At 46.8% G+C, this 20,202-nt stretch overlaps 1 protein-coding gene across 1 annotated transcript in view; it reads left to right on the forward strand.

The window, feature by feature from the left end:
• Positions 1–20,202, forward strand: part of trhde.2 (thyrotropin releasing hormone degrading enzyme, tandem duplicate 2) — an 87,687-nt gene that overhangs the window by 6,910 nt on the left and 60,575 nt on the right. The window contains exons 2-3 of the mRNA XM_030045633.1: positions 2,524–2,765; positions 14,834–15,110. Coding sequence (XP_029901493.1) covers positions 2,524–2,765; positions 14,834–15,110 — 519 coding nt within the window. The remainder of the gene's footprint in view (positions 1–2,523; positions 2,766–14,833; positions 15,111–20,202) is intronic.

A 20,202-nucleotide genomic window follows, 5' to 3' on the forward strand; every position in this document is an offset into this window, starting at 1 on the left:
ACGACTGTCAGGTGACCCTAATGACTGCCAGGCGACCCCAACGACCATCAGGTGACCATAACGATTGTCAGGTGACCCCAACAACTGTCAAGTTACCCTAATGACTGCCAGGTGACCCTAACGACTCTCAGGTGACCGTAACGACCCTGCCGTTCGGGCTGCAATGTCCTGCACTGATCTGCACGAGGAGAGAGTTTGGATCTAAGTGTAAATGAAAGACTTTCTGTGCTTTACTTTAAGATTTTTATTTTGACAATTCTTTGTACGTGATGTCAGTTTGTATTAGAGTCTGTGTTTGTGTTTACTCTCTGAGGCAGGGAACATAAAACAGGGAGAAGAACTTTAATCGTCATCATAAGTTTATTTATACAGCAACTTATAAAAACTTTAACAAAGTGATTCACGAAGAAAGGGACGGAAACGGCACTAAAAACACTAGAATATTAAAAAGTGACAAAGAAATCATTAAAAATAAAACCACAGGGAGAAAAACAACCATGAACACAGCAAACAAGAAGAACGTCTGATAAATAAATAAATAAATAAATAAAAACGGCACCAGGGAAGATAAAAATGACAATAAAACTGGGTTTTAAAAAGTGATTTAAAAGCCTGAGGCGAGAAACACGACAATATACATAAAACTTATAATAATAACCCTTCTGTCACACACACACACACACACACACACACACACACACACAGAGAGAGATTATCTAATTTTTCCCTCTTTTGTTGATTTTGCTCACATGACAGCAGGGTTTAATTATGTTTGAAAAAAAATCTTCATTAATTGAGACTGACTGTGTTGTATATTTGTTTTTTGTCTTATCATCTTGTCACACACACAGACATACACACACACACACACACACACACACACACACACACTGGTTGATACTGTAAAGGAGCCTCTTTTTCCTGTTTATCTGAACCAATCAGAGGGTTCTTGGAATGGTTCCATGTAGAACCACCATCCTGACAGAGAAGAACCCTGTAGACCTGGGCATATTTAGACTGAAGTGAATTAGAGGCAGTGGACCGAGAACATAACGACCCCCAGGTGTCCCTAACGGCCTTCAGGTGACCCTAACGACCCTGAGGTGTCCCTAACGACCCTCAGGTGTCCCTAACGGCCTTCAGGTGACCCTAACGACCCTCAGGTGTCCCTAACGACCCTCAGGTGTCCCTAACGGCCTTCAGGTGCCCCTAACGACCCTGAGTTGACCCTTGCAACCCTCAGGTGTCCCTAGCAACCCTCAGGTGTCCCTAACGGCCCTCAGGTGTCCCTAACGACCCTGAGTTGACCCTTGCAACCCTCAGGTGTCCCTAGCAACCCTCAGGTGTCCCTAACGGCCCTCAGGTGTCCCTAACGACCCTGAGTTGACCCTTGCAACCCTCAGGTGTCCCTAGCAACCCTCAGGTGTCCCTAGCAACCCTCAGGTGTCCCTAACGGCCCTCAGGTGTCCCTAACGACCCTGAGGTGTCCCCCCAATTTGTTGTCGTGTGAAATCAAACTGAAACGATCAAACAGCAAAGTGTCAGCTGTTCCACCGAGTCAGACGACAGCAGGCAGAACCTCCACCTGACAGAGAACCCTGAGGAACCTGCAGGTTCTCTGTGACGTTCCACCACTGAATCACAAAGTGTCATTCTACATTTAATGAGCATTCTGTGCCGTTTGTAATAAACACTGATGATGATAATCTGCAGGACGCCTGCTGACACACACACACACACACACACACACACACACACACACACACACACACACACACACACACACACACATGCAAAAACATTTAAAAAAAACAGTTTAAATTAAAATTTGGAAATTTTCCCCGCAAAGTTTTCCAGGAAACACACACAGTCTCTACTGGTTTCTACTGGTTTCTACTGCTTCTACCTCCTTGTTTCCTTTCCTCTGTGATTCCTTCCTTCTTCCCTTCCCTTGCCTCTTTGTCTCCTTCTTCCTCTCCTCACTTGCCTCCTGTTTTTCCTTCCTTGTGTCCTATCCGTCCTCTCTTCCCTTGCTTCCCTGCTACCTTCCTCACTACCCTTTCCACCTTTCCTTGCCCCCTTGTTTCCTTTCCTTCCACTCTTCCGTTGCTTCCTTGTATCCTTCCTTCTCTTCTTACCTTGCTTCATTGTTTCCCTCCTTGTTTCCTTTCCTTCCTCTGTTCTGTTACCTCCTTGTTTACTTTCCTTCCTCTCCTTCCTCTCTTCCCTTGCCTCGTTGTTTCCTCTCCTTCCTCTGTTCCCTTGCCTCCTTGTTTCCTTTCCTTCCCTTCTTACCTTGATTCCTTGTTTCCTTCCTTGTTTCCTTTCCTTCCTCTGTTCTCTTGCCTCCTTGTTTCCTTCCCTTCCTCTCCTCCGTCTTCTCCCTTGGCTCGTTGTTTCCTCTCCTTCCTCTGTTCCAATGCCTCCTTGTTTCCTTTCCTTCCTCTCCTTCCTCTGTTCCCTTGCCTCTTTGTTTCCTTTCCTTCTCTTCTCACCTTGCCTCCTCTTGGCTCCTCCCACCAGATCGACCGTGTGTCCGTCACGTCAGAGGGCGGGGCCAGCCGGGTGCTCAGCAGGCCGGGGGGCGGGGCCATGCGCGTGCACCGCCACTTCCTGTTCCCGGCCAATCAGATGCTGGTGGTGGCGCTGCACCGCGAGCTGAAGCCGCTGAGGCTTTACCGCCTCAACGTGAGCTTCGACGCCGCCATCGAGGACGAGCTGCTGGGCTTCTTCAGGAGCTCCTACACACTGCACCGAGAGAGACGGTACACACCCACACACACACACACGCACACACACACCCACACACACACACACACACACACACGCACACACACACACAGGGGTCAGCGGGGGGGGGGGTTGTGCTGTTTGATCTGATTGAAAGTAATGACTCAGTGTCTGAATGTGTGTGTAAGTGTGTGTGTGTTTATGTGTGTGTGTGTATCTGTTTGTGTGTGTGTGTGTGTGTGTGTGTGTGTGTGTGTGTGTGTACAAAAATGGCTAATGTCCCCACGGGAATCATGAAAGCTTCATCTGTCAGCATTTCTCTCTGGGTTTTTTTTTATACTGTGTGTGTGTGTGTGTGTGTGTGTGTGTGTGTGTGTTTGAGTGTGTATATGTGTGTGTGTGAGTGTGTGTGTGAAAGTGTGTGTGTGTGTGTGTGTGTGTCCCCAGCAGCAGGTGGTTGACTAGAAAAGGTCAGAGCTTCACAAGCGCAAGCATTGATTAACCCACACAGACCACTCACTGTGTGTGTGTGTGTGTGTGTGTGTGTGAGTGTGTGTGTGTGTGTGTGTGTCAAACCACCACCCCTCTTATGAATTTCCCATAAGCCCCTGCTGCAGATGGTAGCAGGGTTTTTCCACATCAGGTTCCCACCCTGTGGTGCTGATGGGAAATTTATAAAGGCTTCGGTACGCGCACACACACACACACACACACACACACGCACACACACACACATTCAGTAACATTTCTGATGGTAACTTCCTGTTCTGTTGCAAAGGTGAATTTTGACGACCTCATGATTTGAGTTTCATTGTGTGTGTGTGTGTGTGTGTGTGTGTGTGTGTGTGTGTGTACAGCCATTGCACTATTTGTATTCGGTTTCGGATTCGAACTTTTAAAAAAACTTCTCTTTCCTCAGTGACAGTATCACTGAGGACAAAACAGTTCTCTTGTTCTTGCTGTGTGATTTAGCCTCATTGTTCCTCAGAGCCTCAGAGCCTCAGTGGCTCAGTGGTTAAAGTCTCTGCCTGTCATGCAGACGGGGGTTCGACTCCCCGCCTAAGCAACCACAGCAACCCTACACAGCTTACAAACAGCACATGGCTGGCAGGTGAGCGTATGTCCACGTGGTCACAAGGGTGGCAAGCATATTTAAAAAAATTTTTTCAGAAACTTTAAAACGTCTTCTGAAGGTTCAGAGATGACGTAACAACGTCCAGGAAAGACGTATTAAAAACTTTCACTCTGGCCAATCTGAAGACGTCTTCTGAGGGTACAGAAAAGACGTCTTTTTAACGTTTTCTGGACACTTTTTGCTTAGTGGGATGGTCGTCGTTCGTTCTGACCACAAATACAACAGGTAGGCAGCAATAATTGTGTTTTTCTCCTCTGGATCTCAGTGTAGGCTGAAAGACACGAGCAGTGTTTGCATGCACAGACACGTCCATGTTGGTTGTTGTGATTCCAAGCGATTGTCTCACACACCCACGTGATCACGCTTCACGCTGACGTCATGACTTGGCTCCGCTTGGCTCCGCTTGGCTCTTGGTGGAAAAGCAAACCGGTTCTTTGTTGGCACCAGTTGAGCAGCGGCTCTCACAGCACTGAACCAGCAGCAGGTGCTTTCTGGTGGAAAAGGGGACAGGTGTCACACATTGTTACGTCAGGGGTAAGGTGGAGAATACAGGCTTTAGGCTACTATGACAATGTTTTCTGAAGTCTAATTTCCCACAAATTGCATTTCCAAAAAAAAAAAAAAAAATTAATTAAAAGAAACTAAACCAGTTGTCACTCGGAGACCAGCGCTGCCTTGCTTTATATGTGACTAAATAAATATTATATCTGAGAGCTGAAGATTGACTCCGGTCTGTCCTTGGGCATTCAACAAAAGAATTGGGTGCTAACACAATCAAGGAAAACAGAAAAATGTAAAATAATAAAATGTCACATGTACTCAATAAACAAATAACTCATAATAAATCATGTTTAATCACAAATAATCTGTATTCATATGCATTAATTATGCTGATAACAACGTTGGTATTTGTAAATAAAAACAATAGTACATATATTAATATTAATCATGTAAATTTCCTGCACCTGTCTCAGACGTCCACATGACGTCACACAGTGGACCCAGTCTGCACGGCGTCCAGGCGTCCACAGCTGGTCTTGGACCGACGGACACAGTAGAGACATGATCTGCACGTCTATCGGACGTCTAATGTTTAGTGGGTGATTAGAAAGGGAATAAAATAATTGAATCGTGCGGCTCCTCTAGACTTTCCAGACGTGATCGGACTGAACGGATCAGATTCTGCTGTGAAACGAGTCGCTTGGCGTTTGGGGCCGAGACGCTCAGAAACATGAACCCTCCGTTTTACAGCCGCTTCTTCTCCCGTTATCGACTCTGAGGAAATGCTTTCTGGGCCACAGAGCATCACGTGATGCTGCAGTTCCACGTTTGGCCACTAGGTAAGATTGGCTTGAACGTGTGCCGCTGTTCCTGGGGGCGTGGCTGCAGCGCCGCCCTCTGTGATGACGTGAGGGACCAAAACTAAACTGGCAGCGTCTCAGACGTGATCGGCTCAAAACTCAAATCCAAACGGTTTTTTTTTCTTTAGAAGAAAAAAAAAAAAAAACTCCCGAATAACGAGGAGAACCTTCAGACAGAAAACCTATTCAGGATCAAAGCGTTATTTGTGGACTTTCAAATATCATATTCGGGTTCGGGTACATACCTAGTGTGTGTGTGTGTGTGTGTGTGTGTGTGGTGTGTGTGTGGTGTGTGTGTGTGTGTGTGTGTGTGTGTCCTGTGGGCTCACAAAACTCACAAGTCACTTTATGGTTCACATATGAAGAAACAAATTCCCAGTGTGCCTGGAACACAAGTACTGCACTAAAACACACACACACACACACACACACACACACAGTCTCTCTCTCTCACACACACACACACACTCACACACACACACACACACACACACTCACACTCTCACACACACATAAAAATATACATGGAGGACTATTTATACCCCACCACCCTTCTCAGGGGAAAAAGACGCAAATCCATGAAAAGACAATTTCCCACAGTCAGAAACAGACACACACACACACACACACACACACACACACACACACTCACACACACACATATGAGTGTGTGTGCCTTTGACCCATTTCCACCAGGACAGAGGAATGTGTGAGCGCAGAGCGTCTGGAAACCCTCAGCCGTCCTTTTCTGGACGTTTGGGTTTCTCTTGGAATTTTTTTTTTTACTTTTTTTTTTCTTAATTTTATTTTTTTTATTCTTAATTTTATTTTTTTATTAATTTTATCTTTTATTAATTTCTTGCTCCAGGACAGACGAGGCTGGACTCTGAATAAAACTTTACTTGATTTATGAAGTGATTTCAGTTCAGTTTCATCACGAAATCACAAACCTGCCGACTCAGCAAGACGCAGAGTCGCTCAGCTCTCGACCCAAACAAACGTCCGGCTGCTCTGATTGGCCCGCTGCGGCTCCGCCCACCGGTCTGACGTCACCCAGGAAGGGGTCTGTCGGGACGGAGGAGATCTTTGATGCTGACGAGGAGCGGAAGAGCGCCTCTCGGTCGAGCTAATGACGGATGAATAAGTCATCTGAGCGAAGGCAGATCATATATTCAGAAAAATAAAAAAAAAAAAAGAAAAGGAACAAGAAGAAGCTTCAAAGAGTCTGTGTCTCTCTCACAGGATCACCTCGCTGCTCTGGGACGGCTCATGTACAAATTAAACACAGCCAGCGTGTGTGTGTGTGTGTGTGTGTGTGTGTGTGTGTGTGTGTGTGTGTGCAGCTTGGCAGTAAATCCTGAACAAGCCTTAGTGTTAGCTCAGGGATTAGCTTGATGAAGCGGCACGGCTAAAGCTAACACACACACACACACCTATACGCACATGCGCGCTCGCACACACACACACACACACACACACACACACACACACACACACACACACACACACACAGTCTGGCCACATACAGACATAAAAAACCTGTTTGAATTTTAAATACTGGAGGGAGGAGGTTATCAATTATAACACACACACACACACACACACACACACACACACACACACACAGTGTTTTAATTGAATTGAAGTGAATTTACTTTTCATATTTAATTTTCCTTTACCCGATGACATCAGAGAGGCGGAGCTACAAATCCTAACATCCAATCAGAAGCTCAGTTTTCCTCATAATGAGTCATGATGGTCACGGGCCAAAAAAACAGAAGAGCAGAACTTTTCCACACCCCTGAGGCAAAAGTGGGCGTTGCAGTGGGCGTGGCCTAACATAACGCCACAAATTTTGATGCGAGGTTTGCCCCGGGCTAAAAAACATCTTCTCTCATGCCAACGGAGCCACGCCCACTCTGGTACAGGCCACGCCCACCCCTTTTTAAATTTTGGGCGGAGTTTGCTGCATGTGACCAATCGCAGACATGGAAAAATCCACCCGAGCCGCATACGTCACAACCGAGGAGTAGACAATAATCATTAATAAATACGAGGAATATAAATCCATCATCCAGGCAAAAAGCAACAGTTGCAGCTGCCAAAAGCCGCAAGGAATGCTGGGAAAAAATCGCTGACTGTGTCAATGCATAAAGTAGTGGGATTATAATCTGACTTCCACACCATGACGGCACGAGTAGATGTGACTGCAGTAACATTTGTGTGTTCAGTAAATGAATGTGTCTCCCACTCAGCCGTACACTCCTGCAGAGGAACTGGCCCTCTCTCACAGTGAGGGGCGACCCTCGCTGGGCCGCTGCCCTCAGTTTGAGCTTCAGCAGAATCGTCACTTTGATTCAACTGGTTTTGATATTTCATTTTATAAAGCATCTGACGCCTCGTGTTTATTCTGCTGGTTAAAATATTATTTCACTGTCACTTAAAGACTGTAAAACATTTGGCACCAACTCTCATGTGGACTTTTCAGGGCAGCCAGCCTAAATACTAAATATGAGCAAACTAATGGAAACCTAAAGGAGCCCAGAGGCTGGCCTGGATTTTATCAAACTTTTATTTAACCCTCTGAATTAAATTCCCCTCATTTATTTTCATAAACATTAAAAAAAAAAAAAAAAAAAAAAAAAAAATACAAGAAGAATTGTAGAATGTATTAATTTTAATTTTATAAAAGAAGAAGAAAGGGAAAATGGGCAGGCCATTTTCCAAGAGAGCTGATTGGTCAGTGGGCGGGGCTTTTCTACCTGCTGAGCTCTTATCCTGAACTTAACCTGCTCCGGGGCAGGTTAGGTGTTCAGCGTATGTTACCATGGCAACGCAGCCCGATAAAAAGTAAGCCACCTTTATGGTACAGAAAAGCCAGGGTTAAGCCTGAAGTTAGCTCGCTAAGCCCAAATCCAGCTTTATGGTACAGGCCTCAGGAAACACAACAACAAACAACAGGAAACACAACAACAAACAACAGAAAACACAACAATAAACAACACGTTGTTGTTTTCACGTCTGCAGCATGTTGACATGCTGACATGTTGACATGCTGACATGTTGACATGCTGACATGTTGACATGTTGACATGCTGACATGCTGACATGCTGACATGCTGACATGTTGACATGCTGACATGTTGACATGTTGACATGTTGACATGCTGACATGCTGACATGCTGACATGCTGACATGTTGACATGTTGACATGTTGACATGTTGACATGTTGACATGCTGACATGCTGACATGCTGACATGTTGACATGCTGACATGTTGACATGCTGACATGTTGACATGTTGACATGCTGACATGCTGACATGCTGACATGCTGACATGTTGACATGTTGACATGTTGACATGTTGACATGCTGACATGTTGACATGTTGACATGCTGACATGCTGACATGCTGACATGTTGACATGTTGACATGCTGACATGCTGACATGTTGACATGCTGACATGCTGACATGTTGACATGTTGACATGTTGACATGTTGACATGTTGACATGCTGACATGCTGACATGCTGACATGTTGACATGCTGACATGTTGACATGCTGACATGTTGACATGTTGACATGCTGACATGCTGACATGCTGACATGCTGACATGTTGACATGTTGACATGTTGACATGTTGACATGCTGACATGTTGACATGTTGACATGCTGACATGCTGACATGCTGACATGTTGACATGTTGACATGTTGACATGCTGACATGCTGACATGTTGACATGCTGACATGCTGACATGTTGACATGCTGACATGCTGACATGTTGACATGCTGACATGTTGACATGTTGACATGCTGACATGTTGACATGCTGACATGCTGACATGTTGACATGTTGACATGTTGACATGCTGACATGCTGACATGCTGACATGTTGACATGTTGACATGCTGACATGTTGACATGCTGACATGCTGACATGCTGACATGTTGACATGTTGACATGCTGACATGCTGACATGCTGACATGTTGACATGTTGACATGCTGACATGTTGACATGCTGACATGCTGACATGTTGACATGTTGACATGTTGACATGCTGACATGTTGACATGTTGACATGTTGACATGCTGACATGTTGACATCATGCAGAGCCTCCCTGTCCTGCTGCTGGTCGGTCAGCCTCTCCTCACTGATCTGCTCGTTCCTGTTGAATTAATCTGTCAGCGCATTAGTTACTTATTCATTTAGTTTGTCAGTTAGTTTTTTCTTTTTTAACTAGTCGGTCAGTTATGTGTTTAATCTGTCAGCTGGTTAGTCGTTTACTTACTCAGTTATTAGTTAGTTCAGTAGTTAGTCATGTATTTTTTGTTTAGTTCTGTTCTGCCCAGTGAGCACTGGGATCACCTCCAGTAAAAAAGTGTGTGTGTGTGTTGTGGGGTCAAGGTGAGTCCTGACTGTCAGGGTGAGCTGACCTCAGGGTCAGGGTCAGGGTCAGTCTCCAGGAGATGAATGGGAGTCAATGTAATGTCCTCTGAAGTGATGGAATCATGACTGTGTGTGTGTGTGTGTGTGTGTGTGTGTGTGTGTGTGTGTGTGCGTACGTCCACAGTAAAGCCAGAGAAAACCAACAGATTGATCTCTGGTCTCTTTCACACCAAAAATCAGCTGCTTGATCGAAAACCATGAATCAAAGATCAGAAGCAGCTGAGCCTCGGCCGGAGCTTCAGCAGCACCGCAGGACCATCGCAGGAGTGTGTGTGAGTGTGTGTGAGTGTGTGTGTGTGTGAGGTGTGGTGTGTGTGTGTGTGTGTGTGTGTGTGTGTGTGTGTGTGTGTGTGTGTGTGTGTGAGTGTGTGTGAGTGTGTGTGTGTGTGTGTGTGTGTGTGTGTTTGTGTGTGTGTGTGTGTGTGTGAGTGTGTGTCAGTGTGTGTTGGTGTGTGTTGGTGTGTGTTAGTGTGTGTCAGTGTGTGTGTTGCAGCCCGCCTGGCTCTCTGTGGGGTGTTTTCCCCTGCAGCAGAGTTTGCCTCGCTGCTAAAGTCCATAAATCGATACATACAGAAACTTTTTGACTGTGGCAGGAGTTTAGCTTCCAGATCGACTGAAACCCAAAAACATTTTGAGCAGGAGAAGAAACTGGTGCTGCAGTCGGCCCGACGAGACTGAAGGCAGCGCAGAAACACTTCAAGCAACAACAAGCAAGCGAGAGAACATTTTGAAACTGAGTCACATTAGTGATGTGGAGGAGCAGGGACCCTGAAGGCCTCGTCGCTGTTTCCAGACCCATTCCAGAAGGTTCCACTGAGCACAGAAACAGAACAGGTAGAGCCGGCATGGGCCTTTTGGTTCACAGCAAGTCAGCCTTTCACTGTAATATGCCTGTAATATTCCTGTAATATTGCTGTAGCTGCTCAGCTGCTGTGTGTGTGTGTGTGTGTGTGTGTGTGTGTGTGTGTGTGTGTGTGTGTGTGTGTGTGTGTGTGTGTGTGTGTGAGTGAGTGTGTGTTGCTCCTAGTGGAAACTGTAGCAGTGCATGTGTTGTTCTTGCAGAAGGCCTAGAAAATAAAGCAGGGAGGTTCATAATGCTGAGGGGAGTGTGTGCGTCTCTCCCTCGGGTTCTCGTCAGGTTCTCGTCAGGTTCTCCTCAGGTTCTCTTCAGGTTCTCCTCAGGTTCTCCTCAGGTTCTCCTCAGGTTCTCTTCAGGTTCTCCTCGGCCTGTGCAGCTTCACACTGGAACAGCAGCTGGTTTTCTTTCTGCTTTTTTCTCATGGAAGATCTTCAGAGAGTGTGTGTGTGTGTGTGTGTGTGTGTGTGTGTGTGTGTGTGTGTGTGAGCTCCTGCGTTGTTTCTGTTTCCCTGCAGCTTCTGGGGTTGTGTGTGTGGAGACAGAGGGCTTAGGGCTTGGATCCACAGCAAGGTTATTATAGTTACTGTATTTTTCATTAGTTTTTATTTTTATTGTGTTTTAATTCATTTTTAAGCAGGTTTGCTGTTTTAGTTTTGTTTCTTTTTTTGCTCAGTGGTCAAGTGGTCAGTTATAATTTAGTTAATTTAGTTTCGGTGTTAGTTTTAGTCTCTCCTTGATGCTGCAGACGTGCACGGATTGAGGCTCTGAAAGTTGTTAGCCATGTTGTGCCTATGAATGATTTTACCTAAAGGCAGCGTGTAGACGGAGAAGAGAATGGGGCCTAGGTCGGAGCCTTGTGGGACTCCACAGGGTCCAGACTGGCAGGAGAAGAGAAGACGTGGCCTGAGGTGGCAGGAGGTTAAAGCGGCTCAAGGCAGAGCCGCCAACACCCGCTCCACGTCCGAGACGCTCGATTAAAACGCAGCGTTCAGCTCTGCCGAAAGTGACATGGAGGTCCAGAAGAATCACGACGGCACGGTTACCGGAATCGACTGTGAGGGCCAAGCTAGCACGTAACGTTCCCATGACATTCCCGGAACGTTCCTCGCTTCTAGGTTTCTATCTCTCTCTCTCTCTCCCACAACGTTCTAAGAATTTTGTGCAAATGTTTTGGTTCCACGTTCATCGTGTTCCCAAAATGCTCCAATAAACAGATGAAGCGACTTTTTGGGGGGGAATTTTGGAACGTACCCCTGAGGTTCCTTGTTTTTAGAATTTTGGTTAGGGATCTGGCAATGAAACAAATAAGGTTAACTTTACGTCAGAAAGACTTTTTAACATCTAGGGAACGTTATGCATGTTCCAAAAAGTCGAACCTTGATGGGCACCAAACCTTGCAGCAGGACATTAAAACGTCACAGACTCCTGAAAGCCGACTGAACTTTATTCAGGATGTTGTTATGGTCTGGAAACAGAACCAGGTCGGACAAAACTTACAGAACCTCTGAGAGGAAGGATACCAACCTTACCAAGGTTATTCTAGTTCACTAAAACTAAAATAAAAACTAAAACGAGGTGTGGGGGAAAAATACATTTTAGTAAATAAAAGTGAACTGAAGTGATGTTGTGTTGTTACTAAACTCAACCGCAGTGCAGAGTGTGTGTGCAGTGTGTTCAGTGCTGCTGCTCAGTGTGTGTGTGTGTGTGTGTGTGTGTGTGATGTTTACTGAGACTGGGACATGGACATGACTGGGAGTCTCTGCCTTCACAAAGTGAAGAACTAATCTGACAAACAGCGGCCAGAAAAAAACCACTGACTCCCACCTACACTGACAGCAACAACAACTCAACCGGGACCAGAGAACCCAGTCTGCAGACTCAACCGGGACCAGAGAACCCACTGTGGAGACTGGACTGGAACCAGAGAACCCAGTCTGGAGACTCAACCGGGACCAGAGAACCCAGTCTGGAGACTCAACCGGGACCAGAGAACCCAGTCTGGAGACTCAACCGGGACCAGAGAACCCAGTCTGGAGACTCAACGGGGACCAGAGAACCCAGTCTGGAGACTCAACCGGGACCAGAGAACCCAGTCTGGAGACTCAACCGGGACCAGAGAACCCAGTCTGGAGACTCAACGGGGACCAGAGAACCCAGTCTGGAGACTCGACTGGACTGGAAACTAAAAATAAAATATAAAATTAAAATTAAAGCTAAAGTAACGAGGGAAAACGGGCTCTCAGCTGTTTTTGTGGAAGTTGACCGCAGTGTGTTTATAACAGAAAGGATGACGTCATCAGCAAAGCCACGCCCACATTTCCTCAGGGCATGCTGTTGGTTCCGCCTCCAAACCAAGCTGAGCTCTCAGTCACATGACCTGCACTGATCACATGACCACGTCGTTACGTTACATTGTAGCTTTGATGAAACTGTGAACACATGAAAACACGACGTCACCGCGACCTCGTCCTCCAACACGGCAAGAGCAAGGAGGACGGGAATATGAGGAGCACACACACACACACACACACACACACGCACACACACACGCACACACACACACACACTGTGTTCTCCATCACTGAGAATCTGGCAGATTTTACCTTAAAGATGATGAATCAGCCTCTTCACTGGCGTCCTGTGTAAAACTATAGCCTGTAGAACTGCACACACACACACACACACACACACACACACATACATGCACACACACACACACACACACACACACAGTGTATCCAGTCCGGTCTGTCAGTGTGAAAGGTGAGAGCGGCCATTTGAGATGTTACTTAAAGAGATCAGCATGTCCACTCTGCTGTGTGTGTGTGTGTGTGTGTGTGTGTGTGTGTGTGTGTGTGTGTCTGTGGGTGTGTCTGTGTGTGTGTGTGTGTTGAACTGCATTTAATTTCCATATCAAACCCCTCCTTCCCTCTCTCTCACACACACACACTCAGATGTTTCTCTCCAACATCCTGACTCAACACTTTTCTGCTGTATTTCCGTCACTGAATCAGAATGAGCCCTGTGTGTGTGTGTGTGTGTGTGTGTGTGTGTGAGAGAGAGAGAGAGAGAGAAAGAGAGAGAGAGAGAGAGAGTCTTTGTCGTCTGGGCAACATTGTAGGCTTGTCTGTCAATCAGGATTACCGTGACAACAGCCGTTACCTTGGCAATGGAAGCTGTTGGCATCGTGCTTCATGTCACGTTGTGTGAGTGTGTGTGTGTGTGTGTGTGTGTGTGTGTGTATGTGTGTGTGTGTGTGTGTGTGTGTGTGTGTCTCTCTCTGTGTGTGTGTGTGTGTGTGTGTGTGTGTGTGTGTGTGTGTGTGTGTGTGTGTGTGTGTGCAAGTTAATATAGGGGTTTTATAGAGATTTTATGCAGCAGAGTGTGCGTCTGAATGTGTGTGTGTGTGTGTGTGTGTGTGTGTGCATCTGTGTGTGTCTATGTGTGTGTGTGTGTGTGTGTGTGTCAGCACAGAGCCATTCTCTCCTCTAATAGATTCTCTCTTTATCTCATTCCTCTCAGGCTTTCTCCATTATCCCCTTTCTCTCTCTCTCTCTCTCTCTCTTTCACACACACACACACACACACACACACACAAACTCTCTCTCTCTCTCTCCACCTCAGTTCAATGTCTTTCTATTCTTTTCTTTTGCTCTTTTCAACCTTCTCTATTTTTATTTCCTACTCTGTCTGTCTGACTCTCTCTCTCTCTCTCTCACACACATACACACATACTCTGTCTCTCTCTCTCTCACACACACACACACACACACACACACTCTCTCTCTCTCTCTCTCTCTCACACACACACACACACTCTCTCTCTCTCTCTCTCTCTCTCTCTTTTCAACAGATTTCTTCCCATTTTCCTCTGCCTTCATTTGGTTTTTTCCTCTGCACTTTGAAACCTTTACAGTCTGTTTGTCCTCCGTGTGCTGTCGGGCGCGGTGACCTTTGACCTCATTCCTCATTGGTCACTCGATTTTGACTGAAGCTAGCTGACCTCATGTGACGTCACATGAAAATCACAAAATGCAAACGTGTTCCCAGACAGAGGAGCAGCGTGCCCTGAGCTGACCTTCAGCCTGCAGCCGGCCTGGAAAGGGGAACTTCAAAATAAGAGCGCAGCGTTTTGCAGACGTCCGGCCACTCGCATCAAAGAGCTCTGACAAGGAATGAGGTCACTGAACGCCACACCTGGACTCTATACTCACACCTCCCTGTGTGTTTGTGTGTGTGTGTGTGTGTGTGTGTGTGTGTGTGTGTGTGTGTGTGTGTGTCATGCAGCTACCTGGCCGTGACTCAGTTCAGTCCCATCCACGCCCGGAAGGCCTTCCCCTGTTTCGATGAGCCGGTCTACAAGGCCACCTTCTCGCTCACGCTGCGCCACGACCCACAATACACCTCTCTGTCCAACATGCCCGTGGAGAGCAGCTCATTGGCCGACGACGACGGCTGGGTGACCAATCGCTTCGCCCGGACGCCGCGCATGTCCACATATTACCTGGCCTGGGCCGTGTGCAACTTCACCTACGGAGAGACGCAGACGGACACGGGCGTGACGGTGAGTCTGACGCACACACACACACACACACACACACACACACACACACACACACACACACAGACACAGACACACACACACACACACACACACACACACACACACACACACACACACACACACACACACACACACACACACACACACACCACACAGACACAGACACACACACACACACACACACACACACACACACACACACACACACACACACACACACACACACACACACACACACACACACACATACACACACACACACACACACACAGACACACAGACACACACACACACACACACACACACACACAACAGGACATGTTACATCACTGTAAGACACATTACATCATTAAGCAGCGTTACATCCTCAGAGGACAGAGACACTGATCCTGGACACGTCACATCACAACAGGAACAGAAGGAGGCATCACATCATTATAGGACATTATATCACTATAGGACACGTCACATATCTATAGGACACGTCACGTCTCTATAGGACAAGTCACGTCTCTATAGGACACGTCACGTCTCTATAGGACAAGTCACGTCTCTATAGGACTCGTCACATCTCTATAGGACACGTCACGTCTCTATAGGACAAGTCACGTCTCTATAGGACACGTCACGTCTCTATAGGACACGTCACGTCTCTATAGGACACGTCACGTCTCTATAGGACCCGTCACGTCCCTATAGGACACATCATATCACTATAGGACATGTCACAACACTATAGGACACGTCACATCTCTCTTGGACACGTCACGTCTCTATAGGACACGCCCTGTCTCTACAGGACACATTACATATATATAGGACACGTCACATCTCTATAGGACACGTCATGTCCCTATAGGACACGTCACATCACTATAGGACACGTCACATCTCTATAGGACACGTCACATCTCTATAGGACACATCACGTCCCTATAGGACACGTCACATCACTATCGGACACGTCACGTCCCTATACGACACGTCACATCACTATAGGACACGTCACATCACTATAGGACACGTCACATCTCTATTGGACACGTCACATCTCTGTAGGACATTAGGACATGTCACATCTCTATAGCAGACGTCGAATCTCTATAAGACACGTCACGTCTCTATATGACACGTCACGTCCCTATAGGACACGTCACATTTCTATAGGACATGTCACGTCCATATAGGACACATCGCGTCCCTATAGAACACGTCACATCTCTATAGGATACGTCGCCTCCCTTTAGGACACGTCGCGTCTCTATAGGACACGTCGCCTCCCTATAGGACACGTCGCGTCTCTATCGGACACGTCACTTCTCTGTATAGGACACGTCACGTCCATATAGGACACGTCGCGTCTCTATACGACACGTCACGTCTCTATAGGACACGTCGCATCTCTATAGGACACGTCGCGTCTCTATAGGACACGTCGCGTCTCTATAGGACACGTCACGTCCCTATAGGACACGTCACATCTCTATAGGACACGTCACGTCCATATAGGACACATCGCGTCCCTATAGGACATGTCACGTCTCTATAGGACACGTCAGGTCCCTATAGGACACGTCACGTCCCTATAGGACATGTTAAATCACAGTATGGCCCAGTCTTTCTTGAGGTTGATAAATTATTTCTGATGGTGATAAGGTGCAACAGGACACGTTTCACTGCATTAGCAAAGGCTACAAGATCTTAGCCTGTTAACGAGACAGAACCCACGGTCCGTTCCTCAAGGACGGGAGACGTTCCCCTTTCAGGTTCTCATGTAAGATGAGATGCTGCCCAGAGAACATTCCTGAAGGACAGGAGGCGTTCCCTCCGGATGTTCCTATTTAAGGCGGGACGCTCCTGCAGGACGTCCTGAGGCAGCCAGGCGACGTCTCCACAGGAGACCAGACGTTCCTGCGCGGTGTTCCATCAGGAAATAAGACGTTCTCACCGTAATGTTCTGTTGTGTCCTGCGGTCGACACACACTGATGACATCACCGCCTGGTGTGATCAGTTTCAGTGTTTGTCCTCATTAATAATTCATATTCACAGAAGTGATACACCAGCATCCGCAGTGTGTTTCTGTTTTACAACCACAACATTTAGACTGGAGGACTTTAAAACACACACACACACACACACACACACACACACACACACACACACACACACATACACACACACACACACACACCTCTTGTTGTCGACCTTCTGTCTCCTCTTCTCCTTCTCCTCCTCCAATCATCTCTCTATCAGTGTAATTACAGCTCATTCATCTTCTCTGCCATAACTCAAGGACAACACACACACACACACACACACACACACTCACACACGCACACACACACACACACACACACACTCACACACACACACTGCCCATGCTTCCTTGTTACTGAAAGATAATTTGGTGAAATGCTTCTTTAATGACGACTCATATCTGGGTCATTTATAACCATCACCGCCTTCTGACGCTGTGTGTGTGTGTGTGTGTGTGTGTGTGTGTGTGTGTGTGTGTGTGAGTGTGTGTGTGTGTGTGTGTGTGTGTGTGTTCATTCCATCACGCTATAGTGAAAATAACCTTCCTCCAGCAGCGTCTGTGCTGCTCCAGCTCAGCTCAATGTCACAATAAAAGCCTGCAGTTTTATCATAATAAATCCATGTTTTAGTATTCAGGTTCTGGGGCAGGAGGACACCTTCAGAGCCAAGACAGAGTAAACGCTCTCTCACTCACAACCAGCTTCGTGCATCACGGCTCTGGGGGTTCAGTGAATTTATTGATAAAGTTCCACATTTCTGCAGTGAAAGATTTTGGTTGCGCTTCATGTTACATCCAAACCAAACAACCAATCACCTCAAGGAGGCGTGGCTACATGAGAGCCAATCACATCTTGTACACACACAGCCTCCCCAGACAAGTTTACCTCACCCCAGCATAGATCTGGTACTTTAGCTTAGCTTAGCCTAGCAAAGCTCTGGTACTTTAACTTAGCTTAGCCTAGCATAGCTCTGGTACTTTAACTTAGCTTAGCCTAGCATAGCTCTGGTACTTTAACTTAGCTTAGCCTAGCATAGCTCTGGTACTTTAACTTAGCTTAGCCTAGCATAGCTCTAGTAATTTAGCTTAGCTTAGCCTAGCATAGCTCTGGCACTTTAGCTTAGCCTGGCATAGCTCTGGTACTTTAACTTAGCTTAGCCTAGCATAGCTCTAGTAATTTAGCTTAGCTTAGCCTAGCATAGCTCTGGTACTTTAACTTAGCTTAGCCTAGCATAGGTACTTTAGTTCAGTATAGCTACATAATGGGAGAGAGTGGAGTCGATTTGCCACTTCCTGTTCCCTCTGCATCGACATCAGAGCCAAACTCATGAGCCGCATGAGGGTGGGAGGGGCTTGGAGGAGGGGCCTACTCTCAGGTGGGAGGGGCTTGGAGGAGGTGCCTACTCTCAGGTGGGAGGGGCTTGGAGAAGGGACTGAACCTCAGTCGGGAGTAGAGCCCCAGCCCGACCCGAGCCCTGAAAATGTTTCATTATTTTATTTGACTATTTATAGTTGCTATAGAAACCTGCTGCGTTTAAACCAATTCAAACACACCATCACCACTAAACTAACCAAAGCAAAGCTTCACCAGCGTCATGTGTCATCGTGTGTCACTGCAAACCTCATAATATAATAAAACAACAGGCTGAGGAACCCAGAGCCTCAGCAGAGAGCACGGCCAAGAGTCTGTCAGGCACACACACACACACACACACACACACACACACACTCTGCAGGTACACCACTAACAGCCTTAAGCATGACGGGCCAAAATAAAATTGCTTAAAATTAATTAAAAGTCCCCCCAAAAAAGTTGGTGCTGTGAAAAACAGCCTGAGGCGTGAGCGTGTCGGTGGGACGCCGGCGCTGCCCACTCGCTCTGTGATCATGAGGCTCTTATTAAATACTTCTGATGTGACTACATGCCATCAAACAAACACGGGCTAATGTTCTCTGTGTTTGTTTAATGTTCCCCGTTCCCTGCAGGCCAGAGCACAAAGTGAGGCTAATCACACCATAACCACTTCATAAAGAACTGTTCCACTGCGGTTCTGCGTCTCATGAAGGCGACAGATCACAGTTATTAAAAGAATGTGGTTCTTTTTTGTTTTTCTAAAATCTGAAGCGTTCCTGCACGAATATCTGCGTCACTTCGCCAAAAACATTTTTTCTTTTCTTCACATGAATTTAAAAATGTACCTCCTGGATCAGAATGGCAGAACACAGATTCTAAATTTCACCAAGATGAAGATTAGAAGCCTATAATCTCTGGTGAGATTACAATCCAGGCTGATCTCTGATGTCTGTGGTTTTGTTCAAGACAATAAATATAAAAATATCACAAGTTGCTGGAAGGTCCCTGTAAGGATACCAACGCCAGTGTGTGTGTGTGTGTGTGTCGGTGTGTGTGTGTGTGTGTGTGTGTCGGTGTGCTCTCTCGCCCCTCGTGTCACTTGCTAAACCATCCATCAAATTACTGTGGCAACCGAGCGTCCATCAGCCCATCCATCATCCAAGGGCAGCGCAAAGAGTGACAGAACGCAACGAGAGACGCCACGGACGAGTGGAGAGATAACGAGGGAGGAGGAGACAAGGAGAGAGGAGAGGTAACAAGGGGGGAGGAGGAGAGGTAACGAGGCGGGGTAAAGAGAAAGGAGGAGGTTTAACAAAGGAGGAGAGAGAGAGATACTGTTGGAGGAAAAGACCATGAGAGACGAGGCAAGGAGAGAGGAGAGATAACGAGGGAGGAGACATAACAAGGACTGAAAGCTAAGGAGGAGGAGAGAGGAGGAGGGGACAAGGAGAGGGACAGATAACGAGGATGAAGGACAGATAACGATATCGAAATCGCTGACTTTAGCTAGCTCAGCCTCACAGTCGCTGACGCTGTGGCGAAGCTGCTGCTAAAAAACAACCAGGTGGATCATGGGACGCGTCCACGCCGTGATGTTTTCTGATGTAACGCTTAACAAACCAGAAACCCTGTGCCTCCTCCACCTGAGCGCTGCACCCTGTGACCCCGTCCACCTGGTGTCCACCTGCGGGCGACCACAAAC

This window comes from Myripristis murdjan, chromosome 23 (genome assembly GCF_902150065.1).
Source record: "Myripristis murdjan chromosome 23, fMyrMur1.1, whole genome shotgun sequence".
Taxonomy (NCBI): Eukaryota; Metazoa; Chordata; class Actinopteri; order Holocentriformes; family Holocentridae; genus Myripristis; species Myripristis murdjan.